This window comes from Oncorhynchus kisutch, linkage group LG27 (genome assembly GCF_002021735.2).
Source record: "Oncorhynchus kisutch isolate 150728-3 linkage group LG27, Okis_V2, whole genome shotgun sequence".
NCBI lineage: Eukaryota > Metazoa > Chordata > Actinopteri > Salmoniformes > Salmonidae > Oncorhynchus > Oncorhynchus kisutch.
Window position 1 is genome coordinate 18,437,313 of NC_034200.2, and position 21,637 is coordinate 18,458,949.

General features: G+C 43.7%; 1 protein-coding gene across 4 annotated transcripts in view; it reads right to left on the minus strand.

Annotated features, from left to right (window-relative positions):
* Window positions 1–3,339: 3,339 nt before the first annotated feature.
* Window positions 3,340–21,637, minus strand: part of LOC109872023 (laminin subunit alpha-3) — a 104,682-nt gene continuing 86,384 nt past the window's right edge. For 3 of the 4 annotated variants that reach the window (XM_031807368.1, XM_031807367.1, XM_031807366.1), the window contains 34 exons: window positions 21,353–21,534; window positions 21,176–21,229; window positions 20,907–21,058; window positions 20,317–20,427; window positions 20,088–20,199; window positions 19,607–19,771; window positions 19,155–19,351; window positions 18,828–18,944; window positions 18,178–18,332; window positions 17,496–17,637; window positions 17,242–17,341; window positions 17,007–17,123; window positions 16,451–16,621; window positions 16,055–16,206; window positions 15,513–15,725; window positions 15,144–15,292; window positions 14,889–15,051; window positions 14,622–14,749; window positions 13,866–14,013; window positions 13,640–13,738; window positions 13,366–13,529; window positions 13,053–13,170; window positions 12,692–12,832; window positions 12,403–12,551; window positions 12,064–12,195; window positions 11,533–11,656; window positions 7,266–7,399; window positions 7,005–7,185; window positions 6,599–6,754; window positions 6,331–6,496; window positions 6,072–6,226; window positions 5,793–5,886; window positions 4,816–4,935; window positions 3,340–4,593 (listed from right to left, as the gene is read on the minus strand). In XM_031807368.1, coding sequence (XP_031663228.1) covers window positions 4,448–4,593; window positions 4,816–4,935; window positions 5,793–5,886; window positions 6,072–6,226; window positions 6,331–6,496; window positions 6,599–6,754; window positions 7,005–7,185; window positions 7,266–7,399; window positions 11,533–11,656; window positions 12,064–12,195; window positions 12,403–12,551; window positions 12,692–12,832; window positions 13,053–13,170; window positions 13,366–13,529; window positions 13,640–13,738; window positions 13,866–14,013; window positions 14,622–14,749; window positions 14,889–15,051; window positions 15,144–15,292; window positions 15,513–15,725; window positions 16,055–16,206; window positions 16,451–16,621; window positions 17,007–17,123; window positions 17,242–17,341; window positions 17,496–17,637; window positions 18,178–18,332; window positions 18,828–18,944; window positions 19,155–19,351; window positions 19,607–19,771; window positions 20,088–20,199; window positions 20,317–20,427; window positions 20,907–21,058; window positions 21,176–21,229; window positions 21,353–21,534 — 4,807 coding nt within the window. In that variant the 3' untranslated portion in view covers window positions 3,340–4,447. Of the gene's footprint in view, window positions 4,594–4,815; window positions 4,936–5,792; window positions 5,887–6,071; window positions 6,227–6,330; window positions 6,497–6,598; window positions 6,755–7,004; window positions 7,186–7,265; window positions 7,400–10,942; window positions 11,227–11,532; window positions 11,657–12,063; window positions 12,196–12,402; window positions 12,552–12,691; window positions 12,833–13,052; window positions 13,171–13,365; window positions 13,530–13,639; window positions 13,739–13,865; window positions 14,014–14,621; window positions 14,750–14,888; window positions 15,052–15,143; window positions 15,293–15,512; window positions 15,726–16,054; window positions 16,207–16,450; window positions 16,622–17,006; window positions 17,124–17,241; window positions 17,342–17,495; window positions 17,638–18,177; window positions 18,333–18,827; window positions 18,945–19,154; window positions 19,352–19,606; window positions 19,772–20,087; window positions 20,200–20,316; window positions 20,428–20,906; window positions 21,059–21,175; window positions 21,230–21,352; window positions 21,535–21,637 lie in introns of those variants that run through there. The other variant, XM_020463099.2, reaches the window with a different exon arrangement.

Sequence of the window (21,637 nt, forward strand, 5' to 3'; positions counted from 1 at the left end):
AGCCGATGAAAATGTTTCTCTCAAATAAAGCCCTTTTGTTGGGAAAAACTCATTCTGATTGGCTGGGCCTGGCTTCCCAGTCAGTGGGCTTATGAACTCCCAGGCCCACCCATGGCTGTGCCCCTGCCCAATCATGTGAAATCCATAGACGGAGCCTAATTTGTTTATTTCAATGAACTGACAGATTCTCTTATATGAACTGTAAGTCAGTAAAATCATTAATTATTGCATGTTGCGTTTATATTTTTGTTCAGTATACTTGTATGTGAGAAAACGGTCAATATATATTTTGTTTACATTTCTCTGTGGTCCCAGTTCAGTTGAATATAATTTGACGCCATTGAGAGAAAATGTCTCGCTTTTTACCAATAATTGACTACTCCGGATCCATATCGATGATTATAAATTATTCTGTTAACAGACAACATACACATAAATAAAAAATCCCAATGTAATTATAGTAGGCCCAAACATTTAATATGAGTTCATAGTTACATGTTGCTAGAGACACAGAATGGTAATTCAAATGGTAATACCAATGTAGAGTTAATTGTTGTGACTGATATTTTTGTTGTTAAACTGGTGGTCAACATGGCATTTATTTTTTTCATGTGCAGAGTTGCTTAGTTGCCTACCTATATGGTAGCCATGATGCAATACTGACCAAACAAACGCCACATCCACTCTAAAGAAAGCGTTTTTAATTGTTTAATGTGCAGAGTTGCTTAGTTGCCTACCTATATGGTAGCCATGATGCAATACTGACCAAACAAACGCCACATCCACTCTAAAGAAAGCGTTTGTATACTATTTTTATAAAAACAATTTTTTAACCTTTATTTAAAAATTCTTATTTACAATTACATCCTACCCCGGCCAAACCCTAACCTGGACAACGCTGGGCCAATTGTGCGTAGCCCTTTGGGACTCCCAATAACGGCCAGTTGTGATACAGCCTGTAATCGAACCAGGGTCTACAGTGACGCCTCTAGCACTGAGATGCAGTTCCTTAGACCACTGCGCCACTTGGGAGCCCTAGTGTGAGGGGGGATGAGGAAATACAAAGGAAGAGCATAATTGGGGAAAAACAGACATTTCTAACCCATGGTACAGCATTACAATATCATAATATATTCAATAACAAGATGGTGATAGTAAACACATTTATCACAAAATAAATATACTACACTACAGACTAGCCCCACCTCTCTTTATCTTCATGTTCCATACAGAGTAACATACAATTATATCTGTGCCGCTTGTACGTCACAACATACATGCACGCATGCACAAGCACGCACACACGACGTGCAGTTTGCAAACAATTTGTTATTTTTGAACGACTCGTTTTACTGACTCAGGAATCATGATTCGTTTTTCTGAGTGACTGTTTCACTTCAGTCATTCGTTTGACCTGCTGGCCGCAAAGAGTCCTACAACAGGTTTAATGGATAAGACCCTTTTTTTTCAATTTTCGCTTTTTTTCAATTTTCGCTTAAAATGACATACCCAAATGCACAAGCACGCACACACGACGTGCAGTTTGCAAACAATTTGTTATTTTTGAACGACTCGTTTTACTGACTCAGGAATCATGATTCGTTTTTCTGAGTGACTGTTTCACTTCAGTCATTCGTTTGACCTGCTGGCCGCAAAGAGTCCTACAACAGGTTTAATGGATAAGACCCTTTTTTTTCAATTTTCGCTTAAAATGACATACCCAAATCTAACTGCCTGTAGCTCAGGCCCTGAAGCAAGGATATGTATATTCTTGGTACCATTTGAATGGAAACACTTTGGAGTTTGTGGAAATGTGAATTGAATGTAGGAGAATATAACACAATAGATCTGGTATAAGAAAATACAAAGAAAAAAACAACTGTTTAAAAAAAATGATTCTACCACCATCTTTGAAATGCAACAGAAAGGTCCCAAATCAAGCCATCACTCTGGTTGTAATTCCAATGGTGTCCTGACCACATTTGGTGTCCTATAGGATATAATATAGTGAAGTCTGGTTACGTTCTAGGATCTCTGAGGAATAAATACGAACGTAATTTATTTTATTTGAATTTTACCCCCTTTTCTCCCCAATTTCGTGGTATCCAATTGTTAGTAGTTACTATCTTGTCTCATTGCTACAACTCCCGTACGGGCTTGGGAGACACGAAGGTCGAAAGCCATTCGTCCTCCGAAACACAACCCAACCACAGCGCTCATCCAACCCGGAAGCCGGCTGCGACAGAGCCTGGGCACGAACCCAGAGTCTAGTGGCACAGCTAGCACTGCGATGCAGTGCCCTAGACCACTGTGCCAGCCGGGAGGCGAGCGTACGAACGTAATTTGACTGCTTGAAACAACGTTTAGGGTTACATTTTCACAGATTCCTATCTTTGCAAATTGAGCGAGTGGAAATACAAAATCAATCGTGCATGCTATATGGACCTTTTTAGGATATGAAAAATGATTTTATCTAACAAAACGACACTTCATGTTATCCCTGGGACCCTTTGGATGATAAATCAGAGCAAGATTTCAAATTGTAAGTACACATTTCACCTTCAGATGTGAATTTATCAAACCTATCGCGGTGAAAAGGTGTTTTGTTGTTAGGAGCTCTCCTCAAACAATAGCATGGCATTTGTTCGCAGTAATAGCTACTGTAAATTGGACAGTGCAGTTATATTAATAATAATTTAAGCTTTCAGCCGATATAAGACACTTATATGTACCGACATTTGTTGTTTCTCTAAATGTGCGATCATGATACACGGCGATTTGATACATGATTTACAACTGTCCCGTTGATGGAACGCCTATACCTAAGAAGTACACAACCCTCCGGCTCAGCAACATGCTCCAACCACCAAGCACCAACTGTCTGTACTATGCGCCCGGGAAAAAAATGATAATTAGCAGAGAAGAAAAAGGTATGTTTAGAAATAATAATTGATCGCATGGTGCAAGAATTAATGCAATTAATAGGTTATTGAATATTATAAACTGGGTGGTTGAAACCCTGAATGCTGATTGGCTGACAGTCGTGGTGTTATAACTAGCTAAGAAATTAGCAGGCTATTGTATGTGTGAACGATGGCTAGCTCCTCAAATGATCCCAGTCCCTTGTATTGTGCATCTGCTGTAGAAAGAGGCGACGATTCGCAGAATGTATGTGATCTACAAATGTTTTCTTTTCTTTTGGATGCAGACATGTGGTTTTATCCATATAAAAAATATGTTATGTGTTGATGCATAATAAGGAGAGGCTGTACAAATTTTTGTATTCGAAAATCATTGTGATGCACTATGAGAGAAAGAGGCGACGATTCTCAGAACATATGTGATCTACAAATGTTTTATTTCCTTTTGGATGCAGATGCAGAGAGTGAATTCTGCTTGATTAAAACTACCTGATCTCCAAAGTCCACGTCTTTAGTCTCAATCAACCAGAGTTACAGCGGTGCAGTACAGCACCGGTTACACCTATAAATCCTCCAAATACACGTTTCTCTGGCATTGCCACTTATTTATCACGGACAGAGCTTTGTAGAACCAAAACCTACACAGCCTCTGCTTAACAAACTAGAACTCGAGAACAAATCATTTCGGGGGCTGCAGTTCATAAACGACTTTGTGCTTATCACCCCCACGGCAGTCAAGCAATGCATTACGCAAACAGTCGTTCACAATATAGTCCGGGTGTGGCCACAATTAGACCTAATTTAAAATGTATCAAGAAATAATCTTATTTGTATGCCTCTCAATCAACAAATTTACATTTTTTTTAAAGCACACGTTTACAAATCTCAGTCACAAATAAGCCACGAATGGTGTACAGGAAGCTTGTAGAATTATGACTTTTGAGTTTTCAGTTCATGGTTCGAAGTTAGGGGGTCCGGCGTGTTCTGTGCATTACTGACTTCACGAAATGAGTCAAAATATTCATTATTTTGACTGAAGGAGTCAAAGATCCGAGCCAGTAAAAAGAGCCAAACTTCCCCATCTCTCTCGCTCTCAGTTTCGTATTGCTATCCTCGTGGGGACCAAATAATTGATTCCCATCCAAAATACTATTTTCCTTAGCCGCTAAATCTAACCCTAACCCCAAACCCTAAAACTATACCTAACTCCTAACCTTAACCCTAACCACTAACCCTACATTTAATTATAACCCTAATGGTAACCCTAAACCTAACCCCTGTGCTTAAAATAGCATTTTTCCTCGTGGGGACTGTCAAAATGTCCCCCACTTGTCCAAATGGTCCTCGTTTTAATATCCTTGTGACACACATCCACACATGCACACACACTTCTCTCTCTCACACACACACTCAACACTATCTCTCACACACATACATACACATTCTCTGTTTTTGGAACAGATTGCACGCAGCGGCTAGTGGAGAGTGGATCTGGTCCCAGGATGTGGTCATGGAGTAGATTCTACTCAGCCAGCTGGACACTCTCTGAGGTTGAGTGGCCCGAATACCCCAGAGAGCCTCTCGAAGGAGATCGGGTCCTCATTGATCTTCATGTTCTGGATGCAGCCCTCAAAAGACCCTGTGACTGGGAGGGATGGGTGCATGGACGTTTCTGCCCAAGGAAGAGACAGATACAGTACAGTATTCAAGAGGCATAATAATGATGGAGTCTACATTCAGTGTGACTTTGATTCCTCCAGCATTCACTGTCCAATTGGATCTATAGGTTATTATTTGTGCAAAATACAAGGGGTACTCTATTACAATGGACTGCAGTCCTGATAGGGTTTTAATGTATCTGTAAATTCAGTGACCTCTCCTTCAAAGTACCAACCTGGAATGCCGCCCACATAAAGTGGGTCTTTGGTCAGAGTGGTGGAGGAGGAAGGAGGTCCTATTTTGTGGTCGCCCTCAGTGTCCACATGCATCTCCACAACGTTGTTCCTCTTGATTACTGAGGCGAAAAACACACACACACACATTCCCCATGTGCGTCACCAATTACGTATTAAAGACACTTCTTACTGTGTTTGTAGCTAGCTAGTTGGGTAGAGGCCAGTTATAACATATGTAGGACAGAGGCCAGTTATAACATGTGTAGGACAGAGGCAAGTTATAACATGTGTAGGACAGAGGCCAGTTATAACATGTGTAGGACAGAGGCCAGTTATAACATGTGTAGGACAGAGGCCAGTTATAACATGTGTAGGACAGAGGCCAGTTATAACATGTGTAGGACAGAGGCCAGTTATAACATATGTAGGACAGAGGCAAGTTATAACATGTGTAGGACAGAGGCAAGTTATAACATGTGTAGGACAGAGGCCAGTTATAACATGTGTAGGACAGAGGCCAGTTATAACATGTGTAGGACAGAGGCCAGTTATAACATGTGTAGGACAGAGGCCAGTTATAACATATGTAGGACAGAGGCAAGTTATAACATGTGTAGGACAGAGGCCAGTTATAACATGTGTAGGACAGAGGCCAGTTATAACATGTGTAGGACAGAGGCCAGTTATAACATGTGTAGGACAGAGGCCAGTTATAACATATGTAGGACAGAGGCAAGTTATAACATGTGTAGGACAGAGGCCAGTTATAACATGTGCAGGACAGAGGCCAGTTATAACATGTGTAGGACAGAGGCCAGTTATAACATGTGTAGGACAGAGGCATGTTATAACATGTGTAGGACAGAGGCATGTTATGTATAACATGTAGGACAGAGACAAGTTATAACATGTGTAGGACAGAGGCATGTTATGTATAACATGTGTAGGACAGAGGCATGTTATAACAAAAGTGTACCTGCAACTCTGTGGAACATTCCATCACACAAGGGCTGCTTGGGCCGAACGGAAACACTGAATTCACCAGCTCCGTTGTTCACACGTGCCACCACCTTGAAAAACACATGCACATCACAACACTGCACAACAGATGAGTCTGCAAGGAAATTCAGCCTAAAATCAGCCTCAACTGGAATCACATTTTAAATGTCAAATCTAGCAACCATGCGCTAGAGAAACACTATTAATAGGGCTGTGACAGGCCCAGTCTTAACAGCCCAGTGCAGGGCAGGCTCACCTCTCCTCTGTGCATGTAGAGGCTGAGGTGGTGTCCAGTGTTGGGCCCACGGCGAGGCCTGCTGGAGTCCCCCACATGGAGCAGAACACCAGTCAGACTCCTGGGACGGATGTCAAACACCACCTCAAAGCTGGAGCCCACCACAAAGGAATCATCTGGAACAGACGTCATTATCATCATCATCATTGTTGTGATTGTCATCATCATCATCTTCATCATGAACCATATTACCAATCTCAATATTTAACTTTCTACTCACTAATAATGACATATGCCCCTCTCCCTGAGAAGTAGGCCCCACTCTGTGTCTGTCCGTCAAAGCAGGGGCCAGCTCCATGATTGGTGGTTGGCTCGGGCATAGGAGTGCCATTCATCTTGAAGTTACGCACACAGCCAATCACACTTTGCTTTGGGAGGAGCTTCCACTGAAAGTAAAGAGAAAACACAATACAATTTTGGGGTGTGAGTGTATGCTGTACTGTATGGGTGTTTGCGTGTGTGTGTGTTCGTGTTCGTGTGTTGCTTACCTTAAGTTCTGTGTTCAAGGAATCAGGAGCACTTCCCAGGTAAAGAGGATAGATCAGTTCCATGGACGTGGCCTCATCACTGGTCAGCTGTCCAGCCTGAGCCCTAATACCGTTCACTACCAACCGGAACCTCTTCTTTTCTAGGCTGAATATTACCTGCAGAGGATGAGGTCACCTAAGATGACTGTTTTTTTTTTATGGGAATGGTGAAAATGTTGACCCTGGGACACCAGAGACTTGGTGCAACCATGCGTTACTGAATGTAGTGACACAGTGATTTGGTACATTTCCAAAGAAACATTTTCAAAATCCCCAACATTGATCAACTCCTACCATAGTTTGTGAATAATATGATGTGAAACAACATCACAGATTATAGATTTTTCTTAGATCTTAACCCACTGACCGAGTGCCATCTTCCATCGTTGTACTTCTCCCTGTTGAAGATCTCCTTCCCCTTGCCTACTGACAGCCTGATCCTGCCCTTGGACAGGTAGAGAGCCATGTGAGAGCTCCCCCCTCTGGTGGCTGCATAGAACAGCAGGCCCTCAGCAGACTTGGTCCTAACGTCCAGGGAGAAATGAGGTCTAGTGGAGAGACACAGGAGTCAGGCCAGGGAGAGAAAGAACGAGTGTGTGTGTGTGTGTGTCTGTCTGTGTCTACTCACCTGGGCTGGAGCACTTGGGGAGTGAGGCTGTAGCTCAGGCTACTCATAGTGCCCCCAATGTGGTAGGCATGTTTGACTAGAACAGAGTGTGCACACACAGAGAGACTGTCCTCTGACATCTCCATACCACCACCCTATACAACACACACAGGCACAGAGACACAGGAACTCAATATTAGAGAAAATGGCTTAAATACATGGGATTTATGGAAATAGTTTTTCTGATCTCCAACAAGGCACTCTGGAAGGATTTGCCTTTAGTCAATAGAAAAGTGGTTCTGAAACGCAAAGACAAAGGTTGGAGGATAAAGAGCTATGGTAAATATGACACTGTGTTTGATGGTTAAAGCTCAAGTCAATCACGCAGCAAACTGAACAAGGTCTTGTCTCAGTGTTCAATAGTAAACATGTATGAGCCCATTCTCATTCCTCAGTCCTTTTGGTTATCAATTGTAAGCCTCTGGGAGTTACAAACTGAGAAAGATGACTCCCATTTTGGGTTCAACAGGCCACTGTGAGCCGCCAGAACAGCTTCAATGCACCTTGGTATAGATTATACAAGTGTCTGGAACTCTATTGGAGGGATGCTTCACCATTTTCCAAAGAGTGTTCTGTTGATGTTGGTGGAAAACGCTGTCTCGGGCGCCGCTCCAGAATCTCCCATAAGTGTTCATTTGGGTTGAGATCTGGTGACTGAGACACACACATCTTTTAAACCCCCTATTCTCCTTTGAGACCCCTCTTTCAAAGTCACTGAGATCTCTTCTTCTAGCCATGGTAGCCAAAATAATGGTCAACTGGTCATTTTTATACATGACCCCAAGTCAAATCTTTTCAGCGGGGACCCCATTTGTCCACAAGAATTTCTCGCGACCCCACCCCAAACCTAATCATGATGCAACCTTAAAATATGTACGTTTCTGTACTCTGTACAATAAATAACAAAGAACATTTGGTGACTCCACTACAGTTCCCGGACCCAGACATGAAATACCATGATGGGATGTTAATTGCTTAACTCAGAACCCACAGCTGTGTGGAAGCACCTGCTTTCAATGTACTTTGTATCCCTCAACTCAAATATTTATAAGTTACCTGTATGTTTCCATGTTCAAGTGCCTATTTCATAATACTCTCTCTTTCCTCCACAAACATGACATGCTAATACCAGTTCTATCAAATGAGGCTTGATATGTCTTTAATGTTGTTTGTTTGTTTGAGTTTAGGTACAATATGTGTGATAGGGGGTATTTCAAAGAAAGAAAGAACAAAAGAATGGATGGAAGGGCCAGTATGGGTGGCCGTTGATTTGACATACTTGAAGGACAATCCGGCTGTGACTCTGCGTGTGCAGCTGTGTGTTCTCAGTACACTCGTTAAAATATCTGTTTACCTTTAGTGTATTTGCATAAATACAAATGCATATACACAAATACAGTGCCTTCAGAAAGTATTCACACCCCTGGACTTTTTCCACATTTTGTTGTGTTACAGCCGGAATAATTTCAAATGGATTAAATTGAGATTTTGTGTCACTGATCTACACACAATACCCTGTAAGTGGAATTAAAGTTTTATAGAAATATTCACAAATTTAAAAAATAAAATAAATGAAAAGCTGAAATGTCATGAGTCACAAAGTAAACAACACTTCTGTTATGGCAAGCCTAAATAAGTTCAGTAAAAATGTGCTTAACAAGTCACATAATAAATCGCATGAACTCACTGTGTGGAATAACAGTGTTTATGTGGAATAATGGTGTTTAACATGATTTTTAAATGACTACTCCATCTCTGTACCCCACACATAAAAGTATCCTTAAGGCCTCAGTCTAGCAGGGAATTTCAAGCACAGATTCAACCACAAAGACAGGGAGGTTTTCCAATGGTTCGAATAGAAGGGCACCTATTGGTAGATAGGTAAAAAAGAAACTCCCTTTCAGCAAATTAATTACATTTTGGATGGTGTGTCAATACATCCAGTCACTACAAAGTTACAGGCGCCCTTCTAACTCAGTTGCTGGAGAGGAAGGAAACCTGTCAGGGCTTTCAACATGAGGTCAATGGTAATTTTAAAACAGTTAAGAGTTTAATGGCTGTGATAGGAGGAAACTGAGGATGGATCAACAACATTGTAGTTACTCCACAATACTAACCTAATTGACAGAGTGAAAAGAAGGAAGCCTGTACAGAATACAAAATATTCCAAAACATGCATCCTGTTTTCAATAAGACGCTAAAGTAATACTGCAAAAAAGTGGCAAAGAAATTAACTTTTTGTTCTGAATACAAAAGCATTATAGCCAACACAGCATATCACAGAGTACCACTCTTCATATTTTCAAGCATGGTGGTAGCTGCATCATGTTACAGGTATGCTTGTCATCAGCAAGGATTGGGAGTTTTTAAAATATAAAAATAAACAGATTAGAGCTAAGCACAGGCAAAATTCTAGAGTAAAACTTGGTTCAGTCTGCTTTCCAACAGACACTTTCACATTTCAGCAGGTCAATTTCCTAAAACACAAGGCCTTGTGTTTTGTAACTAGGCATCTCATGAACATTAAATGTCGTCTCAGTAAGCAACTCCAGTGTAGATTTGGCAGTGTATATTAGCTAGTTTTGACTTAAATCGTCTTGAAAATCTATGGCAAGACTTGACCATAGTTGTCTAGCAATTATCAACAACCAACTTGAAAGGACTTGAAGAATATTTCTAAGAATAATGGGCAAATATTGTACAATCCAGGTATGCAAAGCTCTTAAAGACTTACCCAGAAAGACTGTAATTGCTGCCAAAGGTGATTCTAACATGTATTGACTCGAGATGGAATAGTTATCTAATCAAGATGAATTGTTTTGTTGTTGTTGAATGTGTGGAAAATAAACGGTGTTCTTCCACTTTGACATTAGAGTATTTTGTGTAGATCGTTGACAAAAAAAAAGACAATTAAATTCATTAAATCCACCTTTAACACAACAAAATGTGGAAAAAGTCAAGGGGTGTGAATACTTTCGGCTTATAAACATGCAATCAAAACAGACACTCATAATTTGCACCATGCAATATCCCACCAACATTTTGCAATGAATGGAGCCTATATTGCTCATGGTGGTGATTGTAATCCTGACGTACAGTTGTGCTAATCTGTTGCATTGCAAGTTTTCACTGGGAAGAGTTGGCCGGATAATCCGAGTGCATTTTGTGATTGAGTTATTGTAGGAGGCCACAGGAGATCAAATGACCTGGATGGATGCAGGCCAAGGTTGTTCCTCAGGTACAAATGCTTGAGAGAGCATACAGTAAAGAGATGCATGCCACAAACTCCAACACTGCTTATGCATAAGAACGATGCGTCATATTTATTCAATACTCCGACATTCCCTGTGTCACGTTCCAGTATCCACTTCAGGTACTCACAGGCCGTAACTATTACTATCCCTTCCTAGTGCAACGTTCCAATTCTACACCCTCAGTCATTCCATAGTATAATAATATTATGATAGTATATTATGATCATTCTTGTATTTCAGTATAGACTATTGATCATGCATTAGTCCAAGTCATTGTGAATAGGGAAAGCAGAGAGGGAGTGGGGACAAGGAAATGACTTAGCAGGCTGGCTGCAACCAGATGGACTGATGATGATGGTGAATGAGTGGGTTAATAGATACTTGTGAATCACTGGTCAGATAAGTGGTTTATTGTGGTGAAACATGCTTAAGATAGAACAGTGTACAAATCAAAAGTGAAACGATGCTTATAAAATAAACATTTTTAATAGTTAATCGTTTATATTTAATGATAGTAGTCATGATGATGTGGATGTCCATGCAGTAATGTGTTCATCAGTCACGTACAATAGCAATGGGCTTGTGCAAACAATGTGCGAGATGCTAATATTGCTCATGTCAATATCAATTTGTCCTCATTAGTCGGCAGGTCTTCCTTCTCTTCATCTCTGGAAACAAAGCAGCAAAACACAGTCAGAACAACTTATCAACACAACGTGCATGGGAAGTGATGAGTGGCCTGTTCCTAGGTAATCATAGTATAGTGTTAATGGAAACTTGGATTGAAGTCTTCCATCATTAGGACAAGGATAAATGAATACAATTGTGATTGGGTATGGCATACAAAGAAACACATGCTTTCCTGTTGGTGTCACAAGTTCTGTGGTTATAAGAGTAGTCGGCAGTCAGGTAGGTCATTATTGTATGTTCATCATCGTTCACTGGGCTTAGCTGAGTTCAATGTTCTTTCTCACCTTCCTGGAGGTGTTGTGGTCGAGCATCAGTTGTGGAGGTCTGTCAGAGCTACACTTATCCAGCAGCACATGTCCTGTAGAGCTGAACTGACTCAGGTCCTCTGCTCTGTACAGAAAGTTAGGTCTGCAACACAACACACACAACAACTTTCAGGTGGTGGTAAACCTGGACAGTAACACCAATATCTAATATCAATATCAGGACACCTTTGCACTATGAAATGTGAACTATAAATGCACCGCGGATGTTAACATGAAACCTTTCCTACAAAAATAAACTTTGAGTAGTTCGGCTAGGTTATTATTTATTGGTTGCATTTCATATTCAATGTGTGTATTTCTTGGTGTTCTGCAAGGCTCATTTGCAAAAGGCTCTCAGTATAACTCCCTACTTAAATAAAGGTTGACTAAAGAAAACTACTACTACAACCATTATGATAACTACATATGTACTGTATCTAACAACTATTACTACTGCCGTGTTGTGACTAATGTTAGACATTATAATAGTAAACAGTGATGTGACTTTACCTTCTCAGGTAGAGGTTGGAGATGCAGCCTTTGAAGGTGTCTTTCCCCAGGAACACAGAGTCTGGGTTTGAACTGAAGGAGCTTGAGGTTATCTGCCCTCTCACATCCTCGTCATCTATCCGCAGCTCGATACTGTAGGGCAACACGGGACAGTACTTATTTACAGTATATGTGTCAGTGGTTACCAATCTGTATAACCAGTATGTGCTGTACCGTCACAACAATAATGTCTATGGTAAAAGTCTCAGTCATCTCCAATCCATCATGAAACTGGATAAAGTCGATATGGTGGATTTAATAGCTTTCTATCAAATCTATGTTGAATGTTTGATGTTCTACCTTTGAGAAGCCACCCTTCTGGTGGCAGTCAGGTAATGCCATTTGCCGTCCTGGTACTGCTTGCTTGATTTCAAAGATTTCCACGCTGTGTCTTTGAACGTCAGGACCACATAGCCGTTGACCAAGGCAAGTTCGATGGCGCCAACACTCTGTCGGAGAACCGGGTAGGGATAAAGATCGTTTCAAACAGTCAGGTCACTCACACTTGCTGTACAAATGTCAAAACAACAGTTGAAGAAAGAAATATGGAGCGAGAGAGGGAGAAAAAGGGGTGGTGTGGTCTACTAACCGACTCGGTGTTCTGCAGTAGGAGCCCATTTTTCTCAGAGCTCCTGAATCCCAGTGAGACTGAGACATCCCTTGCCAGGCTGAAGCCTTCGAGAGCAGCTGACAGAGAACTCCCCACGTTAAACTCTGATTTACGAGACGCCTGGAACACCGAGACATTGTCATGCGGTTATGAACAGTGGACCGGAGTCAGTTACAGCATCTTGGTGGCATCAATATACGCAGTAGAGGCACACAGAAATGTCTTCCTGACAGTACAACTAGGTCTCCAGTGAGTAAAGATTATAGTGGTAGAAATAAAAATATAGCGCCGTGTTATTGACCATGTTTGAAAAAAGGTGTAGTAAAAGGTGAAGACTTACCAGGAAGTCCGTGGGACAGCCCCGGCTGATGCCCACTTTTTCCTCGAAGGTGGGGTACTTGCTGTTGAGCTTGATGTTGTTCATGCAGGCCTTCAGTGGCTGGGCGGTGATGTTGTGTCTGTGAGCGAGAACACACAAACACAATGTTATTTAGACTCTGGTGTGATGTACGGTTAAGGAAACAGTATACTACCAATAAGGCTTTACAACGTACTCAACACCCATGTAAACATGGGCAGAGTTTGACCATTCACATCGTAGCGTCAAACATAATGATCATCATGTTCCTAGTAAGCAGGTGAAAAGCACCCACCTTTCTCTCAGGGCTGGTGGTACGCCACCGATGTAGTAGTCTGTGAAGTCACCTGGGGTGTACTGGACATTAGACTTGACCACCTCCTTGCCTGCTACACGGATCTTCAACTCTTGGCTTCCTTGAGACTCAATAATGATCAACACTTCTGCTTGGTCTGAATTCTAAAGAGAAGGGTCGACAACAAAAAAAATCTAAAATCTAACTATTTGAGCAAACCAATGTGAGTTCTACAAATAACTAAATATCATCTATCTAGCGCCAACTGCCTTACCACTGGGAAGACTTTGGTAGCGCTTTGTACTGGTTCTCTGAGCAGGTTACTATGGATGACAACGTAGCCTCTCTCAAACGTCACACTGTAGTAGTTCTCCTGCGAACAGAGGAAAACGAGCGACACAGTCAGTGGGACAAACTGACAGCTACTCAAGTGTCAACGATGGCACATCGTCAACTTTACCACACCAAATGTTTCAATGTGAGCAGAGTAAGTAGCCTACCTCATTTCCGATGTAGAGGAAAAGCCCATTCTCTGAGCGAGTGGAGATGGTCTGGCCCAGGAGGAGAGTGGGCACCTTGACACCTTGGGTGGACACCTTGGCATAACCAGTCCCCTCAAAGTACTCAAACACCACTGGTTGGCTATACCTGGGCACAGAGGGATTCAATCAGAATAGGGTTAAGGTTGTTGACTGTAAAACTCAAGATTTGATCCAGACTAACTGGGGAGCTACATTTTGGTGGTCGGGAAAACAGAAAATGCTAAAATAGAACTGGAGAGTACTTTTGCTGCTCACAGAGCTACGCTGCTAAAGCCAAGGTTTCATTCAACTGAATAGGAGCGAATCGCGCTATGCTAAAGTTTAGTGTCCAGTTTAGCAGGCTTGTAGTCAATCCAGCCACGTAACATGTCCATCAGTCAAGTGATAGACAGGGGAGATTGACTGTATAACAAAGACTCTGAGGAATATTGATTATGGGACAGTTATTCTTTGTTGTTCTCTGATCCAGGAGCATGATTTCCAATCAAAACCTCATTCGGCTTGGTGGTATTTGAATAAAATCCCCATTAGCTGTTGCAAAAGCAGCAGCTACTCCTTCCGGGGTCCACACAGAACACAAAACATAATACAGAATGACATGATACAGAATGACATAATACAGAATGACATGATACAGAACATCATTAGACAAGAACAGCTCAAGGACAGAACTACATACATACATCTACCAATCTCTTTGTTTGATGCTTATACCTCTTGCATGGAGTCTCCAGGTTGACCTTGACAGCATTCTTAAAGTTGTACAGGCTGATGAATCTGTCATTGAAGGTGGACAGCTCGATGCATCCCTTATAGTTGGGGTAGTTGAGGGAGGCTGGAGGCTATAGAAACAACATTTTCAGATGTTATACAAGGTTGAAAACGCTTCAATCGGGAATTGTAATGCCACCTCCGTTAGTCACTGAATTTCTTTATTTTCAGTCAATGTCAAACCAAAATGTTGTGAAGTCAGGTGCTTACACTGAAGTTGGAGGGGTAGCCCCCGACATAGAAGACAATGTCACTAGGGTCCAGATTTAGAAGGTTCCTGGTCAGCTCTCCCTGCTTGCTGCTGATCTGAGGTGGGTCCGGCTGATTGGATGTGAACAGCTTGGTGAGGTTCACTTCTGCGTCTTGGTAAATTCTGAGAGATTGTAAGAGGTCAATGGTAAAATCAGGGTTATTCACTGAAATCTAATTTCCCAAGACTTTTGAATGGCCGAAGGTATGGTTTACCTGCGCAGATCCACCTTGTCAAAGAAGGAAGGCTCAGAGGGAGACCTAGTGATGTAGTCCGTCTTGATCTCGTACTCTTCTCCATCCAGATTGTACACACAGAACAGCACGTTATTCCTCAGGGCCATGCCGATGAAGTTTTTAGACGACTGTGGGAGAGAGAGAGGGGAGAACAGTCAGTGCGAGCATTTCCAACCACAAGCAAACTGTCAAATGTATGCGTGCCATTATTTCAATACAGAAATATACACAGAATGCCGACTGAAGTGCCAGAGAGCTTTTCTGAACCAAAAGAAAACTGTCAAATCTATATCATTCATTTTTTTCTTTCATTAGGAGAATAGGAAGTACAAGGTCCAGTTTACTCACGTCTTGGTTGCCGAGGTAGAGTATGAACATGTCACCCGTGTCTGTGATCGCGGTGGCCTGTCTCCGCCTGCGTGCTCCGTCCCCTCGGCTGCTGGGGAGGTCTGGTCTCTGCAGGGACAGGGACAGGGACGTGTATGCCTTCAGGTCTTCAATATCCCGCGGGGGACGCAGCTCCACGTGGCCCTCCCCACTGAACTTCATAGGGACCACAATCTGGAGACAGGAGGAGGTGAGAGGTTGTACAGGGTTACTAAGGGACCAGCAGTGTAAAGAGAAATCAGTCTTCTCCTTTATGGGATTCACAACTGTCCATCAAATTCCCCAAAGGGCTCTGTCAAGACCTAAACCTGCAATCCTTCAAACTGAAATGAGTCTGACTCCATGTATTCACGTCTTAATTCTCAACAGCACTCACTGCTGCAGAGACTGTATGGCCAGTGGAAGGGGTAACAGGTTATACACCGTGGGTATATCTGGTGGGGTGTGGACCCAGGGTGTGTATAGAGTTGTGTGTGTGTGCGTGTGTGGTGGTGCATTCGTACCCTATTGGCTGCGTCTCTAGCCTGCTCAATGAGCTCCTTGATCCTATTGATGTTATCAGAGACGTTGGTGACGGGGGAGAGCTGAGAGCTGAGCTCCTCCACCTCCGAGATCTTATCCTGCAGAGACGGGATGCTGTTCAACAGATTCTTCACTGTGGATGGGGGGAGAGAGAGGAGTTAGACCTTTTAACCATTTCACACCTGAACAAAACAGGAAAGCAGTGGACAATCATCACAGTACATACAGTGCAGTTCAAGCATGGTTAACACCATTTTAATAAGATACGTCATATTTATTCCATTGAGAGAAATCTCTTTTTTTACAAGGAAGCCCTCTTTATGGGTGTCTATTCCCTCCAGCCTTTGCAGACACAGGTTAGTGGAGTGATTCTTCACCTGACTTGTCCACATCGTCCATGATGCTGCCGAGGTTGGAGTCAGAGGGCATGACGTTGAACTTGTCCACTTCCTCTCTGATGGCGTTCAGTCTGTCCATGGTGGTGCTGGCCGTGTCATTGGCAGCCGCTGCCTTCCTCTTCGCCTCATCTAGCATGTCTCCTATATCATCTGAGAGAAGGAGAGGCGAGAGGGAAGGAGGAGAGAGGGAAGGAGGAGAGGGGGAAGGAGGGAGGAGAAGGGGGGAAGGAATGAAGGAGGAGAGAGGGAAGGAGGGAAGGAGAGGGGTAAGGAGGGAGGAGAAGGGCGGAAAGGAATGAAGGAGGAGAGAGGGAAGGAGAGGGTTAAGGAGGGAAGGAGGAAGGAGAGGGGGGGACGGAATGAAGGAGGAGAGGGGGAAGGAGGGGAGAGGGAGGGAGGGATTAGCGATGATGACACTTAAGTCAAAGCACTCTCATAACTCATATTTGGCTCTTCCATTGATCAGTACATTTTCCATAATTTGAGATGGTCTATCAGACATCCTCTGGTCCTCCTACTACAAGAGCCACTGTACCTCTCTGGATGTTGTTCAGCTCAGCCTGGGCATCCAGCAGGTCCGTCTCCAATGCTTTCTTCTTATTCTCTGCGTCATTCAGGCGCTTCTTCTGGGCTGTGAGGTCATCAGAGGCCTCTGTCGAGTCAAAACAGAGCTTAGTTAAGCCTTAACTATGCCATTCCATTTAGGCCACATATATTTGGTTGGCTCCTTACCCACTCTAAAAACACTATTACAACTTATAGCAACATACCTTTGAGATCTTTTTCTGCGTCCTTGGCTTCCCTCAGTAGGTCGTTCCCGCTTTCTTTCAGATTCTTAGCTCGCTTTGTCAGGTCCTCTTTCTTCACATCCTAGATTGAAAAATAATGAAGAAAAAAATAATAATAATAAGTTGAAGAATATTGCAGAAACAGAAGGTGGACCAAAGACACATCAGCTTAGAGTTAGGTGCTGTGGAGTCAATATCTCCCTGGTATGGGTCTAGTGGCTAGACTGTGGACTCACCTTCAGGGCTTTGTCAGCTGCATCTTTGGCCTCATTGGCTGCCTTCTCTGCAGCGTTGACCGCATCTGTGATGTTCTTGTAGGCCTCAATGGCGTCCATGGCATCACGCACGTCAGAGCGGCCACTCGAGTCCCTCACAGCACTGTGACAGAGGAAGACGAGAGAGGCGTGGGGGGAGGAGGAAAGAGAGAGAGAGAAAGAGAGAGTGAGAGGGGGGTAGAAAGAGACAGAGGAAGGAAGGGAGAAGAGAGAACAGAAGAGCGAGAGAGTAAGGGTAAACACACGGGAAATGACAATAAACCAAATGGAACAACAAACATGCAGCCTGAGGGGAATCTAGCGGATGGCAGATCTATCTGGAACGACCCACTGAGGATGAAAACCACCCAACATAAACATCCCTGTTAAAGAACCACAACTACCGCCACTAACATTACTTCAATACTATGTCGTTGATGCTTGGGGAACCTTTTGAGTTGATCCTCTACTCTTATCTTGAATTACGTGCTGCTGAGGAATTATGGCTTCCCATTGAAACTAACATGGGCAATACAGTCTTGAGACCATTTAGCTTAAACTACACAAACCAGCAGCAGAAACTGCCTTGTCGTCATAACCCAGGACCCGTCCTATCCCTGGTTTAAGAGGACATGTCCCCACATCCCAGGTCCCTATAACTCACTCCTGTAGTTCCTTGGCCAGCTTGGCCAGGTTCTCAGCGTGTCTCTCTGCTCGCTCCACAATGTCCTCCTTGGCCGCGGCCTGGGAGATGGCGTTGACCTTCTTGGTGAGGTCAGTCCTGGCACCGTCCAGTTGGGCAGCTAGCTGTTCATACTCCTGGAGAGGAGAAAGACAACAGGGTCACATTCATTAGGCACCAAATGGATGAAAACATGACTGAAACAGGGAGGGACTACCTGAACTTGTCCAATAACAAATGGTAATGTTTGCTTTCCGTTGCAAACTGTTTGGCTACGTTTTGTTACCGTATGCCTAATGAAGAGAACAGAAGAACCACTGTAGGCACAGGAAATACAGGCAAGGACATACCATCCTCTTTACCTAAAGTCATGATATTATCAAACACAAGCATCGATTGTTATCTGAGTGGCTGGCAAGTTAGGACTCAACCACTAACATTTGAGAATCGAGAGCAACTGCAGTTTTGTCAAAATATGTTGTGTACATCGGCTGTATCACTACACTGGTTAGGATCATATGTCTACCGGAGATGATAGATGCATCACTGACTTCGTTATATTGAATTTGACTATGCACATGAGGTAATATGCAGTTGCAACATGAGATGACACGGCCGGTCTGTGTGCTCACAGTCTTGCTGTCCTTCAGCATTCTCAGGAGGTCCTCTGTGGCCTTCAGCTGATCTTCTGCCATGGCTATCTGGTCCTGGACCTTCTTCCGCTCCTTATTCAAGTCCTCCATACGTTTCTGAAGAACAAACATTCATTTGGTTAAGAGCACATTAGCACTACTGCCATAAGACGTCCATTTTTTGGGGGGGGGGGATGACCCTAACCATGAAAGTAACCACAGCAACGGACCAAACAACATGGTTACGGCACACAGTAGCTGCCTATACGTGATAGCATTGTACCATCATGGTAAAAGAAAATAGTAAATACAGAGTTTTATTATTACCAGGATGTCTTTCAGTGCCTCGGAGTTGAGTCCGTTCTGAGAGTTGGCTTTCTTCACCATGTCCCCAGCCTGTTTCAGAGCCTCCTCCAGGTCCTTCAGTTTAGCCTCATAGTCCTTCAGAAGACCCTTCACCCTCTTGGCTGCTGCCTCATTCTGATCATACTGCTTGGTCACATTAGCCTTGATGTAGTCCAGCACTGGGAGAATACAGAATAGAAATGGTCATTCTCGACCGGAAATGTTTAAAAAAAGTCTCACTATTTTATTCGGTTGCTGATGGTATCAAACAAAGTAGTCATCGCCATTGTGATATTATACTTCTTATCTGTATCTTAACTCAACCTAATCCAGTAATGTTCAAGAACATCAGAGTTACCGTACGAGCTTCTAATCTTATGAAAGAAAAGCCTTGAGGGATTTGAAGAGTTTTGGTTCCACAGCAGACTACTTACGTTTCTGGGCCTCGTCTCTCTCTTTGTCGGCTGCGTCTCTCTGGGGGTTGAAGTTTCTCCTCTCCATCTCCTTCACCATGCGTTCAGCGTCGGATAACATCTTAGCCAGGCTCTCACTGGGCACCACATCACCGGAACCAGACTCTTTCAGCTGCAGCAGCAGGGCTACACAACACACACATTCAGGTTGAGATATATAGATATATAAGGGAGGAAGAGGGGGAGAGAGGGAGAGAGAGAGGGAGGGAGAGAGGGAGTGGGAGAGAGAGAGGGAGGGAGAGAGAGAGAGAGGGAGAGAGAGAGGGAGTGGGAGTGGGAGAGAGAGAGAGGGAGAGGGAGGGAGAGAGAGAGAGAGAGAGAGAGAGAGAGAGAGAGGGAGAGAGAGGGAGAGAGAGAGAGAGAGAGAGAGAGAGAGTGATATATAGACAGAGGGGGGTCAAAGAGATCAGACGAGTTAGAGAACAAGGACTTGGTGGTTTACCCAGGATCTTCTCGAGCAGGTTCCTAGCCTCAGTGTCCAGGTCTTTAGCTCTCAGATGGGTCTTACCCACATCATCCAGCAATTTCTGGGCATCCGCAGCCCTGTCATCCGCCTGATGGACAACACAGAAATAGACACAAACATTAGCTCTCCAAAGCCAGCACACACAATCCCACACATGACAGGCGGGAATAAAAGAGAGCGAGGAGGAAGAGTTCCAGTCCAGTACCTTTTCTTTGAGAGCGCTGATATCCTCGTTGACACTGAGAGTGTCTTGCTCCAGTTGGCTAACCTTGGGCTTCTGGCTGTTCACACTGGAACTGAACTTGCTCACCAGACTCTGTGGAGGGAACACACAGTCTATTGTTTAAGGCTTTATTATCAGATGAGATGGAGAGAGAGAGAGAGAGAGAGAGAGGGAGAGAGAGAGAGAGAGAGAGAGAGACAGAGAGACAGAGAGACAGAGAGACAGACAGAGAGACAGAGAGACAGAGAGAGAGAGAGAGAGAGAGAGAGAGAGAGCTACAGTTCACTGGGATATGGCTGGTTGTGGACTCCTCAGGCTGTCAGAGAGGTTGACTGAGTGACTTGTTTCCTCCTGTTGGTTTGATAAATGCTTACAGTGTTTAAAAACGGAGCGTATGAGTTGCTGAGATCCCAAACGCGTGGGAGTTCAGCTCTGACATGTGTTGACACACAGCTCTGGGACAAGCTGACTGAGATCGCTTATCAGCAGGATTCTGGAATGTTCGAGTACGCACACACCCATTTACCGCTCTCTCTCTGTGTGTGTGTGTGTGAGCATATACAATATAATACCTTGGTCTCTGTGATGGCTTTCTCCAGCATCCTGAGTCGGTCCTGAGAGGAGGCGGAGATACTGGCGTTATCCAGCTGAGTCTTAATCTTGCCTAGCTCCTCATCCAGACGCCCCAGATCGTTTAGTAAGGTCTCGGCGCAGTCGTCACACTCTGACAAGCCCACACAGACAAACGTAATCAACCGCTGATCATGATGAGGTAGGTACCCTCATGTACTGTACTGTACTCTCATTGGAGCCGTCACGCTGTCACGACAGAGACACTAACCTTGACACTGCTCGTCTGTGTTGGTGTCCCCTGGCTCCAACGCATTCTTGCACACTGCAGAAAGAGCAACATTATACATTGCATTTATTTTGACGAGGAACATGAAACATCTACAGTGTAAAGCTTTACCAACAGGCAGAATGCGCCGCCATGTCTCAGTACGGTATCCACACTCACCACCAGTCCTGGAGTCACAGCTGTTTCCGTTGCCGCCACAGTCACAAGGCCGACAGCTTCCTCCGGTTGTCAATGGATCACCGTGGTAACCAGGGGCGCATCGTTCACAACTGTCTCCTGCGTAGCCTGGTCGGCAAACACACTGGAACCCTCCAGCGACCTCTCTGCAACCCACCGCAAAACTATAGTGGAACGATGAAGAAAGAGGAGATAGTTTGGTACCCGCAGATACTGGGCCGACCACGGTAAGTGATACAGAGAACAAGGGTTTGATTTCACCAAAGG